The sequence below is a fragment of the Saccostrea echinata genome, unplaced genomic scaffold (assembly GCF_033153115.1).
Source record: "Saccostrea echinata isolate AGI-Se365-2 ecotype Australia unplaced genomic scaffold, CSIRO_AGI_Sech_v1 ptg000002l, whole genome shotgun sequence".
Lineage (NCBI taxonomy): Eukaryota > Metazoa > Mollusca > Bivalvia > Ostreida > Ostreidae > Saccostrea > Saccostrea echinata.
This window is the reverse complement of record NW_026889751.1, coordinates 8,160,004-8,183,721: the sequence shown is the minus strand read 5'-3', so window position 1 is coordinate 8,183,721 and position 23,718 is coordinate 8,160,004. Positions and strand designations below refer to the sequence as shown.

Sequence of the window (23,718 nt, the reverse complement as noted above, 5' to 3'; positions counted from 1 at the left end):
ATTCTGAACAAGTAAACTCCATAAATCAGAATTATTCAATTCAAATCTCTGTTTCTTACAACTGGAGATACTGGTACATGTACTGGTAATTGTATTCTGATGGTATTATAGGAATTATAATATTTTATGAGCTGTGGATGAGAGGATCATTGAAAAATGATGGAACTAGGGATCCGCAGGAGAAGAGGATATTCCACCCTAGTGGACAGTATAATCCCCGCCCAACTCGGTCCCCTCAGGAAATAGCCCTACCCCCTCCAGATACAAACTTCTTGGTGCAGGGTCTGGAACCTTATGCAGTGTATGAGTTTCAGGTATGGCAGTAGGATAACTCTCTTCAGCTTAGGATTCAGTTTCCACTTACTAAATGGTCAGCTTGGCAAGGTTTACATTGACAGTACATTATTTTACACGAGAGAAAAGGTCTCTAGATTCATACATTTTAATGAAAACTCCTGGTCTGCAAAAACTTTTAGATTTGTATTCAGTTGAGAAATTTCTTCAATAGGTTCTTGCAGAGAATGATATAGGGAAGACAGCAAGTCCCTGGGTGTCCCAGAGAACTGGAGAAGCCACACCTGTTTCTACTCCCATCCCCACAGTCTACTCTGTCAGTCACTCACAACTGGAGCTACAGTGGGAGCCTCCCTCAGAGGAGCAGGCCCGCGGAATCATTACAACCTACAGGGTGTATTTCTACAGCAAGAATGACCTCAGTAAAGATCCCTTTGCTCCACAATACATGTGGAAGGTAGGAAAATTTGTGGTAGCATTGAAATGATAGGTTGATTTACTTGATCAGAAGTTTCTTACAGATATACATAAATGTAATCTCTCTGAGACTAGAGACTGCAGTTCTGTGAACAAAGAAACCTAGGCAAAGTTTAAATCAGTGATTGCCATAATGCCACTAATTGACTGTTACTTGGAAATTTACTTCTTCATTTTTGTTTTTGTTTTTTTGGTTTTGCAGCTAGTTAGTGTCTCTGGTGGTGCCTCGAGGACCCATATGATAGGGGGACTTGATGCATACCAGAACTACACTTTTAAGCTAGGAGCATGTAACTCTGAGGGGTGTGTCAACTCTTCAGAGTCCTCTGGAACTACTCAGGAAGATGGTATATACACTTTTTTTCTACTTCACAATTATCTGTCCATCAATCTGATTAAAATCAGATCTTTGTCCCGCTACGAAATTTTGATAGTCACTTTGTACAGCAAGTATAAGAATTTCGGAATGTAACAAAGATTTGATTTTAATCAGATTATGGGTCCATAAGATCAAAGATCATGGGGGAAAGGGGGGGGGCATATTGTTGTTGTTTGTCCTACAAGGTAGAAATTTAGATCAAGGTCATGACAGTCAAATGGGATTTTATTTCTCTGTGAATGACTGTGTGTTCCATAAACAAATTTTATCACCATATTCTACATCCAACATTGTATGTGATTATTACTAGTATAAAGTTTTTTATTTTACATGATCCCTTTGATTTATGACTAAATGTAGACTTTGAGATTGACTCTGTTGATACATTTTCTTGACTTTTTAGTACCAGCTGGTCTGTTTAAACCCAAGTTCTTCAGTGTGAATTCCAGCATGATCCGCTTGACATGGCCGGAGCCTGCTGACCCCAATGGCCCCTCCCCTCTGTACTCTGTGGAGAAAACTGTACCCTCCTTAAGCTTCCCTCCTTTGGTAGTGCAGGGAACCAGATTTCCAGGAGGAGGATACTACCTATTTCCTCCTGAAATTATTCCACCTAATGTAGCATTTACAGGTCAGTTCTTATAAGTTTCCATTCAAAAACTTGCAGATCATGTTGTCAAGTAAACTTGTCCATTGTGTACAGTGTACTGTTGTACAATTTTGTTTAATGGAGTATAATGGCTTCTTTTTTTCTCATCTTTAATCTCTCTTTATAAGTAAAATTAATTGCACTGTCAAAATGCAGAATATTAAAGAATTACAATTTATACAGGGATCAGATTTAAATTCAAAACAAAGCGGAAAAATGGTCTCCTACTATTTGCTGCATCAGCTGGGAGACAAGATGAGTTCCTGGCTATTCAGTTCAAGTCAGGAAGGCCCTGGTTTGTGTTCGATCCACAAGGCAAGTTACATACATTAAGCATTATATTTGACTTTTGTGGTTTAGTGATCTTCAAGAACAACAGCAACTATTTTGATATTTATACAGATTGATGGTTTTGTATAGTCTGAAATACACAAAATAACTTCCTTGCAAGGTCACTTGTTCTTAAGTATACCTAAGCATAGGTATGTAATATAGTGAGTTAACAAAATTAGGAAATATGCTTTCATGTATCTCAAAAAAGATGGTTAGATTTCCTCCTGCAGCATAAAACAGTTTGATTAAAATATCCACAACAAAATTTAAAAAAAAACATAAAAACCCCAGCTGGGATCTTTGGGTTCATTTCATAGACCTTTATAGACTACTTCAGACTGAAGCATGAAACAAATAACACTCATGACTGGTATATGAATATAGTGTGTTATGCATATGATTATATAAAATGAATTACCTGGAAACCAGAATATTTTAAATCAGGAATAGACATAACAGGTAGATATTTTAGCCAATAAGGTGTCTATGCAAATATCTTTGATATCCTGATATCCTTTGATATCCTGACAAATATGGTTAAAAATATGAAATACGTAGCTACTTCTTATTTCCCAGTATTTCCTGGGAAATACCAGTAATTACCGAGAATTACCAGTATTTCCCACTGTCCTGGGAAATATGAGTATTTCCCTTTTTTTTTTTTTGCCAACCCTGCAACAAATTTTTCATACTTTAAGAATCCATATGGTTGCTGTGGTTATCAAAGTTCACTTTATTGCAAATGTCCACTAGTATTATTATGTAGATTGTATTTTATGTGTTATATGTAGATGATTAAGTTTTTTTTAATAAGTCTTCATCTCATTTGAAAATAGAAGGAAGTTTTTATATAAATTTTGAATTGTATGTGTCTTATAGCTAGAATCTTAATCCTAATGTATGTCTATAAATTGCTCTACTCCAAACCACATACAAGCCTAGTTTTAACCAAAATGAGCACAAGGCCTCAATTGAGAAAGGGAATGAAAATTGCTCAGGGGATATAATTTAAAAGTGAAAGGTAGGGTGTTGGAGTCATTAAAATTTTTCTCAATCTCCTCAGTATTAAACAGAACTAATGATTGTGCAAACTTTTAGAACAACTGTGTGCATTGCATTGTAGCTTTTTTTCACAGGGGTTGCTGTAAAAACAGTGACATGTTGTAGGATAAACAACTGGGTGTTAATGTTTAATCAATTTTAAAAAATTTTTCAATCTTTGACTGAAATCTTCCTGTTGAGACAGATTGTCCGAGCTATGTGGAGATAAGCCCTTATACCGATAACGACCGTTCATATGACGATGACAAATGGCATAGTCTGATTGCAATACGAGATAATGAGCTGTCGAGAATTGAGATCGACCAATACAAAGGTCAGGTCAAGGTTGAAGTGTAACGCACAAGTTTGGGCAGCATGCGTTTGAAGCCTTGCTGGGTGGTGTGGATTTAGTTAGCAAGAACAGGTGGAGGTCGCAGTGAAAATTAAAATTAATTATTATAGATCACCAAATGTTCGTGATGTGATATTTTCACAAGATGGTCATTTGGTATCATGCAAAAATAAAGTTCTTGCAAATAAATAGTGATTTACAGTATATGTAAAAAGTTTAGGTTGGTATAAGGGATTAAAAAGTTTATTTGAAAAAAATTATTATCAAAAGGTGTCCTTCATTTGTTCTTAGCATGAAACAAAGTACTGGATATTAGCGGAATGCTGATATATCAAAGCGCATGCGACTTGCAGTTTGGCGAAGATTACTCATTATCTAATGGAAACTGGGAATGTGTCATTACATGTACAGACATTGGAATCTACTTTTGGCAGTGAATTTTAATCGGCATTTCAGTGACTCTTTTAGTTGACATTTCTTTTTACCAATTTATTTATCTCTATAAGAAACACAGTAGTTTTCCCAGTTTCCAAATTCTTTTGTCCTGTGTGTGAACTAGATAAAAATTGTCACTTTGTTTTTGATTTGCTGCACTGTTTGTGGCAGGGTGTCCCTCGTTTGTGACTCCGACCAATGATGAAGGACTACTATATAGCGACTACCGCTGGCATGAGTTGATCGCCACACGTGATGAGCGAACGGCCTATCTCTCTATTGATTCTATTTGGAGAGGTTTGACACTCTTATTTCTTTCCTTTTTCTTTTTCCTTTTTTTTTTTGTAAAAGTATAGTGTTCACATTGTGAACCCTTCACATTTTTTGAAAACTTGTACAAGGGTTAGAATTTTACTGTATGATCCCACTTTTAATCAATATGTATTTGGCTGCATGCACATAACCCACTCTGTGTTATATGAAAGATTGAATTCAGCATCTGCAAATACAGTGTTATCTGGAATTTGGTTTTTAAAAGGTGAGTAAAAGCTTCATTCCCTCTGTGTTACCCATATAAATGAATCCTAGCTTTTTAAAACCTCCTTTTCATCACCCATTGTCAATACTTTTTTATATGCTTTAAAATTTTCCCAATTTAGGATAGAAAATCCTATATGGTGCAGAAAAGTGTGTGTAGATTAAAGTTATGATTAAGTAAATTATTTAAAGATCAGAAAATAGGGACCCTACTGGATTATCAGAGTTTAACATAGGATTATACAGGGAAAAAAATCAGCTAATGAAGAACAGCAGGGCCATAGTGACTCAGGTGAGCATTGTGGTCTTTGGACCTCTAGTTTTATCAATACACTAGATTTCCTATAATGTGATCAAACAAGTTAAATCAACAATATCCAGAAAATCTAGAAGGAAACTTTTAGGGTGTTTCAATTAGTTGATGTTTCTTTCAATGTAGATAAAATAGCATAGATTTTGGCGAGTATGCAAGACAGAGAGTGGCTTTATAGGAAAAATTCTTGATAAATATGTTTTAGTAATAATAAAGAATACCTTCCATTTTAACTTAATCAATTCCATTTAATCAAAATCTCTGTATAGTTGTTAAATACAAAAAGAAAACTAAAATTTATGCATATTTTAAACATTTTATTTTCCAATTCTAAATAAATGCCATTAAGGCTATTAAATAAAAGTATAAAAATTGTGACAAGTCTTAACAACTGTTAAGAACACCAATGTACAAATTTGAAAGACAAAATAAAATTATGCTAGACCCAACTTATATTGAGTAGATTCAAGAATGTTAAAGGCATACCCAGGATTAGGGGCCCATTTTATCAGATCAAGATTTGCTGATTTGTGGGTCACTTCAAACATTGATGTGGTAAATCACTTGCATGTGAAACATCAGTACCTGCATAACAATATAAGTACCTGCAAGACACTAGTAACTGCATGTCATTTAGTACACTTACATGTACTATGATACATTAGTACAATTGTACCTGGCTTTTAAGTTCAAAATTCAAAATAATCAGAATGTCCAAGTTTGAAAGGTTTTTAAAAAATCAATCATAACACATTTGAAGATATATTACTGATTTGTATTATTTGATTAGATATATTTAGAAATTTGATGATATCTTTATAAATTAAGTGTGGTATCTTACACTTTTACAATAACCAAATCTTGAATGTAAAACAGCTTTAGTATGTACTGTTCAATTTGTTTAAGAATCAAATTATCCAACAACTATTTACTTTTGAGGAAATGGGAGGGGATAAAAAGTACAATATGTCCTTTGAGAAAAATTACAAATATTAATAAGTTTTGGTCATTATAGGCACCAGAAGGAGTAGTTGTACCATGGGGACAGTCATCGGTCCCAGTACTGGGGTCTACATTGGGGGACTACCCACAGAATTTGTCATTCGACGGACGGAGACAGACAGCCGCCTCAGCGTCACACGAGAGTCTTTCCAAGGTTGTATTAAAGATATCCAGATCTTACAGCAGATGTATCCAAAGGAGGTGTGGAAAACACTAGATTGGGGACAGGCCAAGGCCAATGAGCAGACCTTTCTAAACTGGGAAGGGTGTCCAATTAACTTGGAGCAAGGTTACCATTTTATGGGTCAAGGTAGGAATATTATTCAGTGCTCATAGTTATCAAATTAAAAATAAAACAGATATGTAGGAGACGAAGGCAAATTTCTTAAGGTGTAATTTGTCAGCATAACAATTTTCATGTTAATCAAAGAGGGAGGATACATCTCCAATATGTGGCTAAGGAAGAACTTAGATTAAAACTTTGTCAGTAACATAAAGCTGGATAAGACTACCATGGTTTTAAATATGCTTTCCATTGAATGAATGGTGGAAATTATGTAGACCTAGTTGTCATATTTTACAGTAAAAATTACATTCTTAATTTGTTTTACAAAAAAAAGTTTATGAAAGACATGCTTTAAGGCACAAAGTTTGATAACTATTTTCTTTTCAAGGTTATATGTCCATGCCAAGTGATAGATGGAAAATAAACAATCAATTCATCCTGGAATTCCACTTTCGTACAGACCTTGCAAGTGGGATACTGTTCTTCACCCACGAAGGGGAGGGGATGTACTACTATATAGCACTTATTCAAAACAGCCTCTACTTTGAGTTTTCCAATGGCATTGCGACAGGTGGCGTAACCTTTCAGCGACCTGATGTCAAGTTTTGTGATGGAAACTGGTATCGTGTGGAAGTTACAAAAACTGGTCAACAGGCTTCAATTGCTGTCCATGGTTATGGAAATGAGACGAGTGGAAATGCCTCCCATCCTCTCAGGGTGGCTGTTTCTGGAGACGTGTTTATTGGCGGTGTGCCAGAGGCATCTGATGCTCGACATTTCATAGAAAGGAACAAGCTTAATATTCCCACAGAAGGTCTGTGCCTTGTTCAAAATAATACATAATGGAAGCATTTCTTAATGTTTTGAAAAATAACAATGATATGATTAAGTTTGACAAGTTTGAAAAGTTTACAATAAATTGTCTAGTATTCCATCAGTGCCAGCATTTCATGTTACATTTCCAGCAGAACTGAGTAAGAGTTTTTTTTATTCTCTCGGAAACACAGTTTGATCTATTTTAGCACATTTTACATATTTTTCTGCAAATGAATTCAGTACAATGACATTCTTTTTTTAAGTTTTGAAAGGGGGGAACATAAATAATCTTGAACAGAATATACATGACATGAACAATTTGTTTTATAGGTTTTGGAGGCTGTATTGCAAACATTGTGTTGACTTGGTTTTCACCAATTTACTACAATTTTGCACTGAAAGTGCTCGAAGAATTGAAGAATTTAGAAAATGTCAACTTGGATGGGTGTACACCCTTCAATCTGCCAGAGGACACATGTAAACGTGATATTGTAGGAAATGTTTACAATGGAACTGAGAGAGAATTCATAGACACTGAGCTTCAGCCTTACTCTGGTGAGTTGTCAACAAGTCAACAAGTTGTCCCCTTAAGGAGGAATGAACTATATTCTGGTGACTTGTTTACATGTCAGAGTTATGTGCCCTTTAAGGAGGAATGAGCTATACTCTGGTGACTTGATTACATGTTAAAGTTATGCCCTTTAAAGAGAAATGAACTATACCCTGGTGACTTGTTTTCAAGTTAGAGTTACACCCCTTAAAGTGGAATGAACTATATTTTGGTGACTTGTTTACATGTCAGAGTTATGCCCCTTAAGGAGGAATGAGCTATGCTCTGGTGACTTGTTTACATGTTAGAGTTATGCCCTTAAGGAGGAATGAGCTATACACTAGTGATTTGTTTACATCTCAGAGTTATGTGTCCCTTATAGAGGAATGAGCTATATGCTGATGACTTGTATACATCTCATAGTTATGTGCCCCTTAAAGAGGAATGTTCATACTCTGGTGTCACTTACTATCAATTGAATGAATCCAAGAAGTAGCTGGATAAAAATCCTATCTAATCACAAACCAAGGGGATCCATATTTCTCATGGTGAATTTAGTTCAAGAGCCTATCAGTAAACCTTGGATAAATTTACAAACTCTGCAAGTTTGTTTTAAAATTTGGGGTAGTGGACTGTCTGGATTAGAACAAAATTGAGGCAACATATAATTTTCAATTTTTGTGTTTAGTAACGGAATATGTTGGAACATATTGGATTAGGAATCAAAAAGCTGTAGTGGTATAAACAATGAACACCTTACAGATGTATATTTTTGGGTTTCAGACTACCTGTATCGAGTGCTGGCAAGTAACGATGCTGGAACAGGACTTAGTCCGTGGGTCTATGGCAAAACAAAAGAAGGAGGTAAAAACATGTTTTGAAAAGTATTTTTTTATGTCCATTCATACTAACAGTTAGTCCTGAATCAAATATCAGAGCCTCTGTTTCTATTTAAATAAACCTTTTTGAATTTGGCATGTATTTTGTGAACTGAAATATATGTGTATGTTTTATGTACTGAAAATCCTAAGCTACTATACAAGACAAAGATTTTTGTGTTAGCATTTTGGGAAGGGAAGGGGAGGGGGGTTAAATGTGGCTTTTATTCTGCCTTAATAATAGTTATATATTTTTCTCATATGGTTTCAACTGAATTTCATGTCCTGTCATTTATATCTTAAACATTTTTCTTGCAGCCCCCATTGGAGTGAGGCCCCCTTATAATGTGAAGGTTCTGAGTGGGTTTGAGATTTCAGCCTCCTGGTATTCTCCTCAGTCTTCAGCAGGGCTCCTCTCCAAGTACATACTAAGGGCCCACAACATAGACAAGCCACAGGAACCCCCTGTGGAAGCAGTCTTTACTAATACAGGTGTCTATAGTGGTACGTATTGTAAACATGGAAATTTTCAAATGCTGAGAAGGAACATTTCAATGCATATTTTCCCTCATATAGCAACTGATCATTGACCAGAAAGTGTTTTTTCTGTCTTTGTATTTCTAGCTGTCTGTTTGTCTTTAAACAATTTTTCAAATCTCTACTCCTGCAGTTATACCCGTAGTTCAGTTTGAATAAAACTTGATCCAAATTTATTCTCTATTCTTTGCAGTAATTTTTTTTTTATGAACAATGTTGCCATGGTCATTAAATATAAAATTTTGCATTCTTTCAAAACTCTCCTCCTATAATCTGTCCATCTGTTTGTCTGTCTCTCCATCCATCTGTTTAAGTTGTCCTGATAAGTAGAAAAAGAAGGGGGGCTGGTTAAACTAGACTTTTATTGTCCTTACACATGTTCTCTCACTCCACAGGTAAAATTACAACAGCCATACCTTACACCAACTACACAGTCAAGATTGCCATATGTACAGGAGGGGGATGTACAGAGAGCTCGGAGGGTGTCAAAGTCACTACATCTGAAGAAGGTTAGTTTTATGAGGAGGGGGTGGGGAAGCACAGTAGTATTCAGGTAAAGGTGTCTTAAAATAGGAAGAAGCAATTTCTGTACAAAAACTTTGATTTTTCATGTAACTGTACATGTAGATTCTAAAGTAAACTTCAAGTGCTAATCAGATGTTTTGAACAGATTATCTTTTATTCATTTTGTATACCAGTAATTTTTTATTGTGTCATTTAAATCAATGTATCTTGAAGATTGTAAAATCTATATCAACTTCCTTAATGTTTATTAGCTCCTGGAGAAGTACCTGCTCCAACTGCAGAAACAGGTACATCATACCTGCTAGTGAGATGGAAACCTCCGGGCATGCCCAATGGTATAGTGACTGGCTATTTCCTGTATAAAGATGGAGTAGAGGTTTACAGTGGAGGAGGCTACTTCTATAACATCACAGGCCTCCAGGTTTTATTTCTGAGAAAAATTCTTTGCACACAATTATACAATATACTTAAATAATTACCCTGTCAACAAAGTAGCCTGTTTGATTATGCACAGTATGTGCTGTCTGTAGATGCACATACCCCCATATAAGTATATATACATAAAGTAAAACATGATTATAACAAAGTGTCAGGGGCAGACAATGTTGCCGCATTATAAACATAATTTGTTATATCTGTTAAGTTCACAATATATTTTAAAGCCATGGAAGATGAGAATTGCTTTGCTTTAAGCATCAATTCATTATAAGCGTGTTCCCTATAAGCATGTTTTACTGTCAGTAATGTTAATATTTCAATTTTGATGGTATCACTGAAGAAAAACAGTTTTATTTTAAACTTATTTTTATTTTTAGGTGTATACAGGATACCAGGTAACATTGCGAGCTTGCACCAGGGCAGGATGTAGTGATGGACCCACTACTATGCTGAGTACCGCCCAGCTCCCTCCTTCCTTTATGGAGGCCCCTACACTAGTAGTCCTTGGTGAGCTCAACACTGATAACATATTGCTCTTTAACATCATACAGAACTTCACAAATTCTACATTAAACTAGATTTATCAGATAATAAACCATAAAGTGGCTAATTATAATATTCTGCTATGCACCATATGTAATTTTGTTTTAATTATGATTCATAAGCAATTTGTGGGTTTGTTTTTTTTTTAAATGAATTTGATTCTTATTGAGTCTGTTAAAAATATAAATAGGTAATACAAGAGTTGAAGCTCGATGGACTGAGCCTACTCAATTGAATGGAGTTCTACAGAGGTACCTGTTATATGTCTCAGTTGACAACTCGAGTGTGGGCGAGATTGTATATAACAACTCAGACTTTTTTATGGACTACATCATTCCAGATCTTGCAGCAGGAACTCAATACTTCATCAGAGTTGGTGTAAGTCAACTGCTGTTTCCATATCTGTTAAAAAGGGGCTTGTAATAAGAAAGTTTGAAAGCATTTGAGCATGTGTGTAAATTAGAAGGGAAAGGGAACTCTGAATTTAGAATTGGATTGAAACAAATTTTTCTGCAGAAAACATGAAATGATTTAGGAAGTACAAGTTGTACACAGTATTGATCTGTACAGTCACTGAATTTGCCATAATATGGAATATTGTAGTAATTGAGTATGTAATTTGTAGGCATGCACCCTAGGAGGTTGCACCTTGAGCAAGCCCAGCACCGTGACTACGGAGGAGAGTGCCCCAGAGAGAGTCCCTGACCCAGAGATTTCCTCCCCCTCCCCACACTCCCTCATCATTACATGGGACATTCCAGGGCTCCCAAATGGTCAGACTCTACAGATTATTTATTTTCTATGTATACTTTAACTCATTGTGTGGTTTAGACTTTTAAAAGAAATCGTTAATTTTTTAATTTTAGGCCATATAATATCATATCATCTCTACCATAATGAAGTCAAGGTATACAGTGGTCTGACTCGATCCTACACAATAGAGAACTTGGCCCCCTACAGTCTTCAGGCTGTGAGGGTGTCAGCTTGTACCGTCAGAGGGTGTGGATCTAGTGAGATGGTGAAGGGGCGGACAATGGAAGCCCCTCCCACTGGTTACATTGTGATGAATGCAGAGGTCGTGGATGCTAGAACTATCAAAGTTTACTGGAATGCACCAGCTGAGGCCAATGGAGTCATGTACTATGATATTTTTGCTGAGGGGGAATTTTATGCTGATAGAGGTAAGGAGGATATAGACAAATATATTGTAAGATTATTTAAATATGTGTTGTGAATTTCAAACATTGTTGGTTAGAGAAATTAGTTAAAGATTATCAATGTTGCTTTTCATTTGCTAGTGTATTCATTGGGGGTTTTCAGAGTTTTTATTACTTCTGATGATTTCTTTTTTTAGGTCACCTGAGTTACTCAGGTGACCTATTGCTATCTGTTTTCGTCCGTCGTCGTGCATTAACTTTTGAACATTTTTAACTTCTTCTCTAGAACCGCTCAACCAATTTCAACCAAATTTGGTATATAGCATCTATGGGTGAAGGGGAACAAAAATTGTGAATTTCATGGTCCCTGCCCCCCCCCCCCCCCCGGGGCCTGAGGGGTGGGGCTAAAACCACCAAAAATAATGCAATCTTTAAAAATCTTCTTCTTTACTCCTGGACATGAAGCAGTCAAACTGTTGGCATCATTGTAATAAGCATTGAGCCCTCTACCAAAATTGTGAAATTCATGGCCCCAGGGTCAGGGGTTCTGGCCCCAGGGTGGGGCTATATAGATCATATAGTGAAAGTGCATTAATTCTTTGAAAATCTTTTTCTCTGCTCCTGGGTATTAAATAAAGGAACTAAGCACATAGTTATGATGAGCAAGAGTGCCTCTTCCAAAATTGTGAAATTCATGGCCCCAGGGTCAGGGGTTCTGGTGTTAGGGCGGGGCTCTATTGATTATATAGTGAAAATGCATTAATTCTTTGAAAATCTTCTTCTCTGCTCCTGGGTATTAAATAAAGAAACTAAGTACATCGTTATGATGAGCAAGAGTGCCTCTTCCAAAATTGTGAAATTCATGGCCCCAGGATCAGGGGTTCTTGCCCCAGGGTGGGGCTATATAGATCATATAGTGAAAATGCATTAATTCTTTGAAAATCTTCTTCTCTGCTCCTGGGTATTAAATAAAGGAACAAAGTACATAGTTATGATGAGCAAGATTGCCTCTTCCAAAATTGTGAAATTCATGGCCCCAGGGTCAGGGGTTCTGGTGTTAGGGCGGGGCTCTATTGATTATATAGTGAAAATACATTAATTCTTTGAAAATCTTCTTCTCTGCTCCTGGGTATTAAATAAAGGAACTAAGTACATAGTTATGATGAGCAAGAGTGCCTTTCCAAAATTGTGAAATTCATGGCCCCAGGGTCAGGGGTTCTGGTGTTAGGGCGGGGCTCTATAAATTATATAGTGAAAAAGCATTAATTCTTTGAAAATCTTCTTCTCTGCTCCTGGGTATTTAATAAAGTAACTAAGTACATCGTTATGATGAGGAGGTGGCCCTCTTCCAGAATTGTGAAAGCCATGGCCCCTGGGTCAGGGGTTCTGGTGTTAGGGCGGGGCTCTATTGATTATATAGTGAAAATGCTTTAATTCTTTGAAAATCTTCTTCTCTGCTCCTGGGTATTTTTTAAACAAATTAAGTGCATGGTTATGATGCATAAGGATGCCTTTTCAAAAATTGTGAATTTCATGGCCCCAGGGTCAGGGGTTCTGGTGTTAGGGTGGGGCTCTATTGATTATATAGTGAAAATGCATTGATTCTTTGAAAATCTTCTTCTCTGCTACTGGAGACTATTTAAACAAACTAAGTGCATGGTTATGATGCATAAGGATGCCTTTTAAAAAATTGTGAATTTCATGGCCCCAGGGTCAGGGGTTCTGGTGTTAGGGAGGGCTCTATTGATTATATAGTGAAAATGCATTGATCCTTTGAAAATCTTCTTCTCTGCTAATGGAGATTATCTAAACAAACTAAGTGCATGATTATGATATACAAGGATGCCTCTTCCAAAATTTTTAAATATATGGCCTCAGTTTTTGGGGTTCTTGAGGAGGGGGGGGGGGGGGGCTAGGGCAACAATGCTTCATCTATCAGTGTATTTAACTTCTAAATTGTTGTATTATACTCAGGTGACCATTAAGGCCCTTGGGCCTCTTGTTTATCATTATTTTTCACTTAAATACAAAATGTAATAGTCTAAAGACTATTGAGGAACATTATTAATTGCTCTTCTCTGATTCTCATTGTTAAAAACTTGATTTTCATAATCTTTAAAATATTTTGTGAACTTTATAACAAAGCAAAACATCTGTCCCTGGCACTTTGTTTTAAGAGTGTTTTACTGTACCTATTTAACTGATTTGTGGATTCATTCCCTGTAGACTCCAACAACTACACTCTGGTACAGGAGAGGAGAAGCTTGTTCCATGGCCTTAATGTTTCGGAGTGGATTGAGGTGTTTCCACTTATCCCCCTGTCAAAGTTTGTTGTCCAGGTCAATGCTTCCAACACAGCTGGTTTCATCCTTAGTAATACCCTTTCAATGGACATGCCCCCAGGAAGTAAGGATTTTAAGCTTTTTAAATAGAGTGAAAACTTTCTAATACAACACCTGTGCAATCTGTTTCACTGTAAATTCAGACCTTTATTCTTATTCCCATTTTACTGTTTTCTATGTTCCTTACAGTGTGCAATCCAACACCCTGTCTATTCTGACTCAATTTTGTCTCCCAATGCATGTTTGATTAGACAGGTTTCACTGTATTTTGTCTTGAATTTTTTTGTCTCCAGATTTCAAGAGTCAATGCATGCTATACCTTATTAAAACTGATTAAATTCATCAAAACTTATCAAAGAAACTGGATAGTGGGCTATACTATAATGACTCATCTTTTTTACTCAAAGTTTGAAGTGAAATTTATGTTATATATGCCAGAATTTTGAATTATTTTGAATTAATTTCTAGCGCCTGATGGAGTTATGCCCCCTGATTTGGTATCAGAGACACCCACATCTATGAAGGTAACCTGGCAGCCAGTAGGAAGAACTAATTCTTATGAGCAGCCTCAGTATATCCTACAGTTCAGAGATCTCATCAACAATGGAACCACAATTTATGAGTAAGTCCGACATGAAGTACGCTCAGTTTTACATAAGTAAAGCATATCAATGCACAGATCTCTGAGCTTTTACAAATTTAAACAATTTTGTAGAGAAAAATGTAAAACTTGGAAAAAGAATCTTTCAATTCCAAATATAACTTTTCTTCAAGGTTGTTATAAGCTCAAACCAGTGGAGCTAGTCTCCTTAGATACTTTTGCTTGTATATTGGTATGTTATGGACATGAATGCAATTTCTCTGCACCTGACAAAGAGGCATTTCAGAATACTTGAATAATTTCCTAGTTGAGATTTTTGAGTAAAATTTCAGATGATGATTATATTTTCAGTATATTTGGACCTACAACAACTTTCCTTCACACAAAGCAAAACTTGGTTCCTTTCACACCATATGAATTCAGGGTTGTGGCAAAGAATACACATGGAGAAACCAAATCAAGCTGGAGTAAACAGACCACACGTCAAGACAGTTAGTTTCATTAACAATACTCATTCAATTCTTAATTGTAATGAAAAATATGGTAAAGATTCTTTGATGGAGAAACCCAATGCAGTGAAATTGCTATTTCTAGGGGAGGTAATTGAAAGTAGAAAATTACTGCAATGTTCATTCCTGACATACATGTATTGGCCTAGCAAGCTTCTTTCCTGTCTTAACTGATGTCTCTCTGTTTTTCGATAGAGCCAAGAAGTATAGATCCTCCCCTGATCACGTCTATCGGTTCTCGCCATGTGGATATAGTATGGCAGCCACCCCTGGTACCTAATGGTGTGGTGATGGAGTACAGAGTTTATCAAAATGATCATCTTATTGCTGCTGTAAGTATATTAATGGAAGTTTATTGAAAATTAGGGAATTTAGTAACAATGAGATTACCAATACACATTTCTCATTGTAAAATGAATTTGATTGATGAATTCATTAGAAAGAATGTCTGTGTATTTAAAAATTTTCGTTAAAAGTTTTACTCATGACAACTGTTTTTTGAACCATGTGGAAGTACTGGTGTGCTGTTAACTTTTACAAAACATAAGTTGAGAAAAAAACACATAGAATGGCTCACTGAAAAACACCCAAGATAACCAACAAGACTAATGGACCTGTTCATTTTCATCATGCTAGGTTGATGGTGTGACAACTAAGAGAAGGATGGACACTTTGAGACCCTTCACTTCATACATCTTCAATGTAGAAGCCTGTACATCAGGGGGGTGTCAAAAAAGTTCAAGTTCCACTACTGTCAGGACCTTACAGGATGGTAATACATTTAGTTTTATTCTCTTGCATTGCATATATATGTAAAAATTCATTATTGAAGTAAATTTTTAGCAATTTCTTTTTTAGCTCTTCAGCACATCAGAGGTTTTCAGATTTGTAATTTATGAGAGAGAGAGAGAGAGAGAGTTCAGACAATTTAACATTAAAATTTGTTATTTGTTATGACATGCACATTTTGTCAATACAGTTCCAGAAGATCTTGCACCCCCAGGACTGCTCTCACTGACCCCCACCTCAGTTCAAGTGGACTGGGAACCTCCTGGAAACCCCAATGGTTTGATTTCACATTATCAAATTGAGCGTCGTGTGAATGGAACTTCCAACATCACCGTGGTCACAAAGATTCTTCCTGATGCCAAGCAGCAGTATGTGGATGACATGTCTGAATTATCTCCCTTTATGGTGTATGATTATAGAATTATAGTGGTCAATGGAGCAGGGAGTCTAACCTCAGAATGGAACACCACCATCACAAAGTCATCTAGTGAGATTTTATATATAGATTACTCATTTTTGCAGTTTATATGATTTACAGCAATTTTTTGAATCTAAATTTTTAATTTAAAAATGCAAAATGTCCCTTTGTATTATTTTTCCAATATCCTAGAAAAGTATGTCCAATTTTAAATTGAACATTTGTACAAATATTGTTGCACACAATGTGACAAGTTTGTTGTCCTCCATATGGCAAGGTTATTTCCATGATATATGATATGATAACACTTCAGTCCTTCATCCATGGGTCAAATAATCCAGCTGAATTCTATGCACTTCATGTAGAACATTTATGTGTTTATTGTAACACCACAAAAATTGGAATGATACAGTCGACTGATTTCATTTCAATTGTAGAACCCACAGGTGTGATGCCTCCTGTTGTAAAAGTAAACAGCCCGTCCTCTCTAACGCTGTCTTGGGATAAACCAGTGAGAGCAAATGGCATCCTGGAGTACTACATTATACGTCTGAATGAGGAGCAGCATGAAATAAGAAACATCAGTGTACAGAGTCTGAGAGTGGACACACTACAACCATACACTAACTACTCAGTGACACTCACTGTGTGTTCAGGTAGGATGTATGGTCAGGGAAAAAGTTGATACCATAAAATATTAAATAAATCAATTTTGGAAATTTATTCATAAACCTGGATGCATATATGTCAGGTCAGAGTATATCTTTGAAGGATGTATTCATTTTATTCATAAACCTGGATGCATATATGTCAGGTCAGAGTATATGTTTGAAGGACGTATCCATTTTATTCATAAACCTGGAGGCATATATGTCAGGTCAGAGTATATGTTTGAAGGATGTATTCATTTTATTCATAAACCTGGAGGCATATATGTCAGGTCAGAGTATATGTTTGAAGGACATATTCATTTTATTCATAAACCTGGAGGCATATATGTCAGGTCAGAGTATATGTTTGAAGGATGTATTCATTTTATTCATAGACCTGGATGCATATATGTCAGGTCAGAGTATATGTTTGAAGGACATATTCATTTTATTCATAAACCTGGATGCGTATATGTCAGGTCAGAGTATGAGTTTGAAGGGTGTACTCATTTTTTTAAAAACAAGTTTTTCTTAAAAATGCTTTTTATTTTTGAACATGTTTTTCTGTATTTAAGTAGAGAAAATCATTAGAATACCAATATTAAAGCAAGTTGTAGATTGGATTTATCTTCTTCAGGCATTTTACTTTCAAATGGTACCTGGACAAAAATTTTATATGTAAAACCCCTCACTGCATTGTCAATGGACCTGATTATAGAAATTCTATATATATAGCCTATAATTTTTGTAATAATTTTTGCTTATAAACAAAATTGCAGACTGAAAAAATATGCACTGAATATCATCAAAGAGCAAAATTTTATGCACTTCTTTCATAAAGTAATCAAAAAGTAATCATCAATTACACGACTTTTTTTTCAGAGTAATTGATTAAATTGCAATTACTTGTAATCACGAAAATGGATGATTACTGATTACTTATGATAACACAGCAAACTGTAATCGATTGCAGCTGATTACGATTCCCCATCCCTAACAGACATACATATATATGATAAAGCGCATGTCTATTGTTTAAGAAGGAACACAAACTTAATAATCTGAATTTGATTTTTTTTTGGTGTGTAGATGGGGGATGTACAGAGAGTGCCACTATCTCAGTTCAAACCCAGGCAACTATTCCTGAGGGTCAGAATCCTCCCATCCCCACCCCCATATCTCAGAATCTGATCACTGTGACATGGGAAAATCCCCAGAGGGCCAATGGACCAAACGTTCACTTTGAGCTAATGAGAAAGATGCTTCGCCAACCATTAGAAGGTAAAGCTGTTGCTAATGAAAAAAATCTTAAAAGTTTTGTAACAGAAACATGCGAGGATGCTCCATTCACATCTGATAATAAAGGACATATTTACCCCAATTTCTTTTCTCTTATTCTCAATTTTCCTCAATTTAAAATGTTGCTGATTGGAACACATAACCTTGAAGTAGAAAAATGAAGCTGAATTGTATTTTGGTGCATTGGAGCAAATATGAAAGGGGGGAGAGTGTGATTTGAGGGTCCAGTATACAATCAGCTTTATCTAACTAGCAACTAAAATTATTAAACACCTTGATTTGGACACTATATACACTGAATTATTAACATTTACATTGTTTATTTACATTGTAGAGACAATTATAAATCCCTCCTGGCTTAGCATTTACTCGGGAACTTCCCATTACTTTGAGGACAGGGGCCTGTCATTATTTACTACATACATCTACAAGGTGACCGTGTACAACAGTGTAGGTCAGCTGACCAGCAAAGATTCAGTGGAGGCCACTACTTATGGAGGATTTCCCAGGCAGGCTGCAGTCATTAATGTTTTACCTATGAATCATGTGACATTACAGGTCTCATGGGTTACTCCAGGTAAGTCATTTTCTGTCCTCAATTTATGTCTTTTTTATTTTTTTTTAGACATAAAAAAGGCACTTGTATCTATGAGAATTGCTTCAAAAACTCATCTGTTTCTAGTTAATTTTTCGGAAATCAAATTATGCCAGCAGGTTTAAGATAAACATATTTGCATATAAATAAAGAGATTTATTTCTTGAAAACATATTTAAGTTAAAAAGTATTTAAAGAAAATCAAAATATCTGAATTAATTTTCTATAGATGTGGTAGAACTCCAGGGCTCTGTGACAGAGTTCACCCTGAAAGCTTACAGTGAGAGACACAATGTGACAGAATTCTATGACCCGGGGACCAGCAGTGTCCTGGTCAAGAATCTCCACCCGAACACTCTGTACACTGTCTATCTGACCATCACAATACATGGAGGACAGTCCATTACAAGCGATCCAATGTCAGCCAAAACGTTAGATGGAGGTTCGAGTTTTATGGTTGCTTTTAATGTTTATTATTATGAGGCCACATAGTTTTGAGTTTTTGATTCATTTACAGTAGGGATGTCAACGAATATTCGAGTACTCGACTATCGTTCGATCATACCGACTATCGACTAAAATTTCTTTAGTCGGTTATTCGTTAAAAATGTGTTACCTAATAGGAATTTTAAATTAAAGATAATAAACTTGGATCCGCCCATTTCATTTATTTACAGATCAAAGTTCTCGTAAGTAAAACCCAGGGTAAAATTTAACTGTTCAAAGGAAATTATTTATTTGCCGATTTGTGTTCGGTAAACATGCCTCCAAAATCTACAGTTTTGGCCTACTTTAAATGATGTCAGGATGAAAAAAAATAATAAAAGTACGTTATCAGGGCTATGTGAAACTGAACTTTTATTCTGCAGTGGAACATCAACTATTATGTATAATAAGCCGAATTCGTCAAACATATCCACAGTCTTCAAGTGAAATTTTCCTAGAAAGTTCTCCTCAAAAATGCCAAGAAAGCAGAGCCGGAAAGAAAAAGGTTGCTATCACAAATATGAATATCAAGGATTTTCTACCTCTTATTGTTCTAAATGGAAAGGGAGTTCAAGAATTGTTTGGATTTGTAGATTCAAATTATAAAGTTTCAACCTGCAACTCCATAAGATCTGACCTAATGCAACAAATCATAAAGAATAATTAAACAGCTGTTACAAAATTATAAATATATGTAAATTGGGGGACAGCTACGAGCGTAATTAAATGGTGTTTCTTTCTTATATTCATATCATACAGTCATTTTAAGATTGTATTGATTGTTTGCACAAAATCTCATAATTAAAATTTATCGCAAGCTCTCTCTGCTTTTATAAGAACTAGATTTAATTGTTTACCAGTCACAGGTCACTGACACGACAGAAATGGCTTCAATTAACGGGTACGTGTACTAGCGTTATGAAAAGAAAGGACAAATGCGAGCGTTTGATATCCTGCATTTAGATATTAAATGTGCAGTAAATATTATATTTGAAATCAAATACATTGGATACATGTAGATGTATTTATTGTACTACGTAAATGTTTACGAATAAGAAATTCGTAGTATAATGGTGATAGCGTAGATCAAACATTCCACAACTAGTCTATAAAAAGACAAATAGTGAAAATGACATGAAAAATTAATTTCAATTTCAACGAATATTCGACTATCGTTCGACTAAAGCCTCCGACTATTCGACTAAGCTGTCCGAATAAAATTGACATCCCTAGTTTACAGTGTAGATGTATTTTTGCTTTTTTTTCCCAAAGAACATTGGAATTTACTGGCCATATATTCTAATTTTAATAGAAAAAAAATGAAACCTTTGATATTACATGTATGTCATTTCTTTGAATTGAAATCTCTTCTACTTGCAATTAATTTTGCATATTGTGCAAGGGCAGGGTAGGGGTGTAACGATATACTGATATACCGGTATACCACAATACCCCAAAAAAATTGTACTGTATCATGGTACAAAAACCAGATACATATGTATCAGAATGCACATTTTAAGCAATGTATGTTATGCTTTTTAGTATAACCTGTTGAAAAAGATTTCTTTCATTTACTTATTCAGTTTTTATTGTGATCAAAGCTTATAAAATGTTATATAATGTATTTGTGAAACTGGTGAAGGAATCTACAACTTTTATCCTTTCACATTGTAATAGAGAGTTTCTCATTTAAGAACAGAGACATACAAATTATATTAAAAAATATGAAATATGTGAAATATTGCAATATGTATCATGATACCGTCCTGGTATATCATGATATATCATGATATGCTTTAGTCATATTGGTTCACCCCTAGGGCAGGGACTATGCAAAGAATTTTGGCTCTCAGTACTGCATGCAATTAATATGTTTGACTGTTTTTTCTAGCTCCACTGGGAATGGCAGCTCCAATGATTTTTGTTGTCAGTGATACAATTCTTAGAGTAACCTGGTCAGAACCAGAGACACCAAATGGAGAGGTCACAGGATACTATATCTACCTCAATGACAGAAGATTCAGTACTAACTCAGCCAAGGCAGGCTCCTTCATTCTCACTGACCTCCTACCATATACTGTCTACAGGATTCAGGTATCTTGTAAAGTTCTCAGAATCAGTAGTTAGTAAACTTCAACTTCAATATCTCAAACATGGACATTTCAAAAAACCTTGGCTATGTTGTAATGAGTTGGATGTCCCAGGCATTTTTTCTGTCTGTCATTTAACTTCAAAATCTCAGATATGTATCTTAAACACAGTCAAGTTCCAAATAATGAGGATTGACTGTATAAGTTTTAGGAAAATATTGCTATATAGTATTGAATGTATATGAAAATTTTCATTTATAGATGGAAGTTTGCACTACCTATGATTGTACGAGGAGTCCGGAGATCAGAGTCACCACCAGGGAATCCTTGCCACAAGGTGTGGTACCACCTAAAGTGGTTCCTCTTTCCCCCACTGAGATCAACATCACATGGATCGAACCCACCAAACCAAACGGGATCATCCTTAGATATGACTTGAACAGGAGAACAATTGTTCCTTGTACATCCATGTAAGGATTTTGATTATAAAATACATGTACATAAAAATTCTTTAATGAAGCCCTCATAGACTTACAACTTATTGTGCTGCATACTTCTATTTTGCTGCCTGAGTAATTCAAGCTACTTATATGTATAACAATCTGGGTTTTTTTTTTAACTTTGTGTGTTGTGCTTTGTCCCTCATGGATAAACTTAATTTTTACTTCCTCTAAAGAACTGAGTCAATTTATATTGGAAGCATTTAAAATGAAACATGTAATGTTTATACTTGGATTGGATTGCAGTCCGCCCAGCACAGTTTATCCAGAGCACACAAAGTGTACATACCTGGAATGTAGCATTCACCAGAAAATCTGTGGGTCTGTCTGTTACAGTGGACCAAAGGTAAGTAAAGGTCACATTTCATCTTTTCTCTCACAAACATTGTACATGTGATGTGTATGTGCTAGCTTAATTTATACATTTTGAATTAATAGTATTAAGGTGTTCATTGATTGGGTATATTTTGCCTGTATAGATGTATTCTCCATTTAAATTGTTAAATTCTATTTCATAAGTTTTTTTTTTCCATTTGGCTTCTATTTTATCTTAAGAGCTGAGCGTATAATGGAACTAGTGACTATACACTATAACTCTATACAGTCAATGACTCCATACACTCTATACTGTATACAGGGTTATTGTTTGCCCTTTCACACTTGCAGATAATTTTGCCCCGTTTTAAATTCACCTAATCACAGTTCTGTTCAAGAATTTTTTTTTTAAATTCGCCTCCGTTTTAAATTTGCCCTCCTGTGAGTAGGGCGAAAGGGGCGAAAATAAAACGGGGGCAAAAATTTCCCTGTATACAGTAACTCCGTACATTCTATAATTCCATACACTCTATAACTCTTTACACTTACTCTGTATAGGTTTGCTGTGATGGAGTGATACACACCAGTAAGCCAGACTTTGAATGTTGTGGGAAGTCCTACTTGTACAAATCTTCTGCTGATGCAGTTTGTTGTGGAGAGAAGTTCCATACACCTATAAACAATTACACCTGTTGTGGCACTAGGTAAAAGCCAAATTAAAAAAAAAATGATGGAAACAATTCAGTTTATCAGTTTTATTTTGAAGATTTCAGGAAATCTTTAAAAATTTTAGATAAAATTTTTTTTTTACAAATACCTAAATATTTCACATTGTAAGTGGTAACCCATTTTAGTTTCAAACTCAACACAGTTGAATCCGTAAAGACTTATTTTCTTGACCTTATTCTTGTACCAAAATTCAAGCCAATGTAAAGCTTCATGGATAAAAAGTTCCTACAAAAGGTGAAAATGACAATTTTTCCACATTTGACAGGTATTTAGAAGTCTTACCAGAACGTACCTGCTGTGAGGATGACAATGAAGACCGTGTCAGTGTGGGTCTGGGAAACTCTTGTTGTGGGGACATTCCATACCTCAACAACAGTGCCCAAATGTGCTGTGATGGTGTGTCTCTTTATCATAAATATATAGCTGACAAATATCTCTCTGTCTTTTGAACATTATGAATAAATAATTCCTCTATCCATTCTTCAAAGAGTGCTTTTAGACATTTTCCCTTCCTAGGTGTTTACCATTGTAGTATACACCATTTTATACTGTGTATGTATTAGGTATGAGAAAGTCTATTCCATATGTTCAGGTGAGCTTCATGCTGCTCTGGATCAAGTCTGCTGTGGTGGGCAGGTCTATGAGGGTCGTGTGATCTGCTGTGGTGACCATGTGACAGGAAGTGCCTACCAGATTCAGCCTGGGATGATGTGTTGTGGACAGGACTATGTTTTGACCAATAAGAGTCTGTGCTGCACTAGTGACACGGGACACCAACAGGTTAGAAAATTAGCATAAGGTAGTCTAGAGCTATCAAATTTTTATGATTATTTTAAAAGTGAGGATTATTTTC

The 23,718-nt window shown here is 35.6% G+C and overlaps 1 protein-coding gene across 1 annotated transcript in view; it reads left to right on the top strand.

Annotated features, from left to right (window-relative positions):
• LOC133203983 (usherin-like) overlaps positions 1 to 23,718 on the top strand; it is a 72,620-nt gene that overhangs the window by 18,223 nt on the left and 30,679 nt on the right. Inside the window, exons 16-49 of the mRNA XM_061339776.1 lie at positions 112 to 314; positions 509 to 751; positions 974 to 1,118; positions 1,554 to 1,781; positions 1,983 to 2,114; positions 3,379 to 3,507; positions 4,132 to 4,257; positions 5,826 to 6,122; positions 6,487 to 6,912; positions 7,245 to 7,469; positions 8,248 to 8,328; positions 8,661 to 8,846; positions 9,275 to 9,388; positions 9,656 to 9,825; positions 10,220 to 10,349; positions 10,576 to 10,763; positions 11,011 to 11,158; positions 11,252 to 11,566; positions 13,769 to 13,948; positions 14,353 to 14,506; positions 14,837 to 14,976; positions 15,190 to 15,326; positions 15,631 to 15,766; positions 15,974 to 16,270; positions 16,639 to 16,857; positions 17,941 to 18,132; positions 18,485 to 18,727; positions 18,975 to 19,187; positions 21,123 to 21,325; positions 21,583 to 21,791; positions 22,068 to 22,167; positions 22,695 to 22,840; positions 23,131 to 23,261; positions 23,458 to 23,645. Coding sequence (XP_061195760.1) covers positions 112 to 314; positions 509 to 751; positions 974 to 1,118; positions 1,554 to 1,781; positions 1,983 to 2,114; positions 3,379 to 3,507; positions 4,132 to 4,257; positions 5,826 to 6,122; positions 6,487 to 6,912; positions 7,245 to 7,469; positions 8,248 to 8,328; positions 8,661 to 8,846; positions 9,275 to 9,388; positions 9,656 to 9,825; positions 10,220 to 10,349; positions 10,576 to 10,763; positions 11,011 to 11,158; positions 11,252 to 11,566; positions 13,769 to 13,948; positions 14,353 to 14,506; positions 14,837 to 14,976; positions 15,190 to 15,326; positions 15,631 to 15,766; positions 15,974 to 16,270; positions 16,639 to 16,857; positions 17,941 to 18,132; positions 18,485 to 18,727; positions 18,975 to 19,187; positions 21,123 to 21,325; positions 21,583 to 21,791; positions 22,068 to 22,167; positions 22,695 to 22,840; positions 23,131 to 23,261; positions 23,458 to 23,645 — 6,374 coding nt within the window. The remainder of the gene's footprint in view (positions 1 to 111; positions 315 to 508; positions 752 to 973; positions 1,119 to 1,553; positions 1,782 to 1,982; positions 2,115 to 3,378; positions 3,508 to 4,131; positions 4,258 to 5,825; positions 6,123 to 6,486; positions 6,913 to 7,244; positions 7,470 to 8,247; positions 8,329 to 8,660; positions 8,847 to 9,274; positions 9,389 to 9,655; positions 9,826 to 10,219; positions 10,350 to 10,575; positions 10,764 to 11,010; positions 11,159 to 11,251; positions 11,567 to 13,768; positions 13,949 to 14,352; positions 14,507 to 14,836; positions 14,977 to 15,189; positions 15,327 to 15,630; positions 15,767 to 15,973; positions 16,271 to 16,638; positions 16,858 to 17,940; positions 18,133 to 18,484; positions 18,728 to 18,974; positions 19,188 to 21,122; positions 21,326 to 21,582; positions 21,792 to 22,067; positions 22,168 to 22,694; positions 22,841 to 23,130; positions 23,262 to 23,457; positions 23,646 to 23,718) is intronic.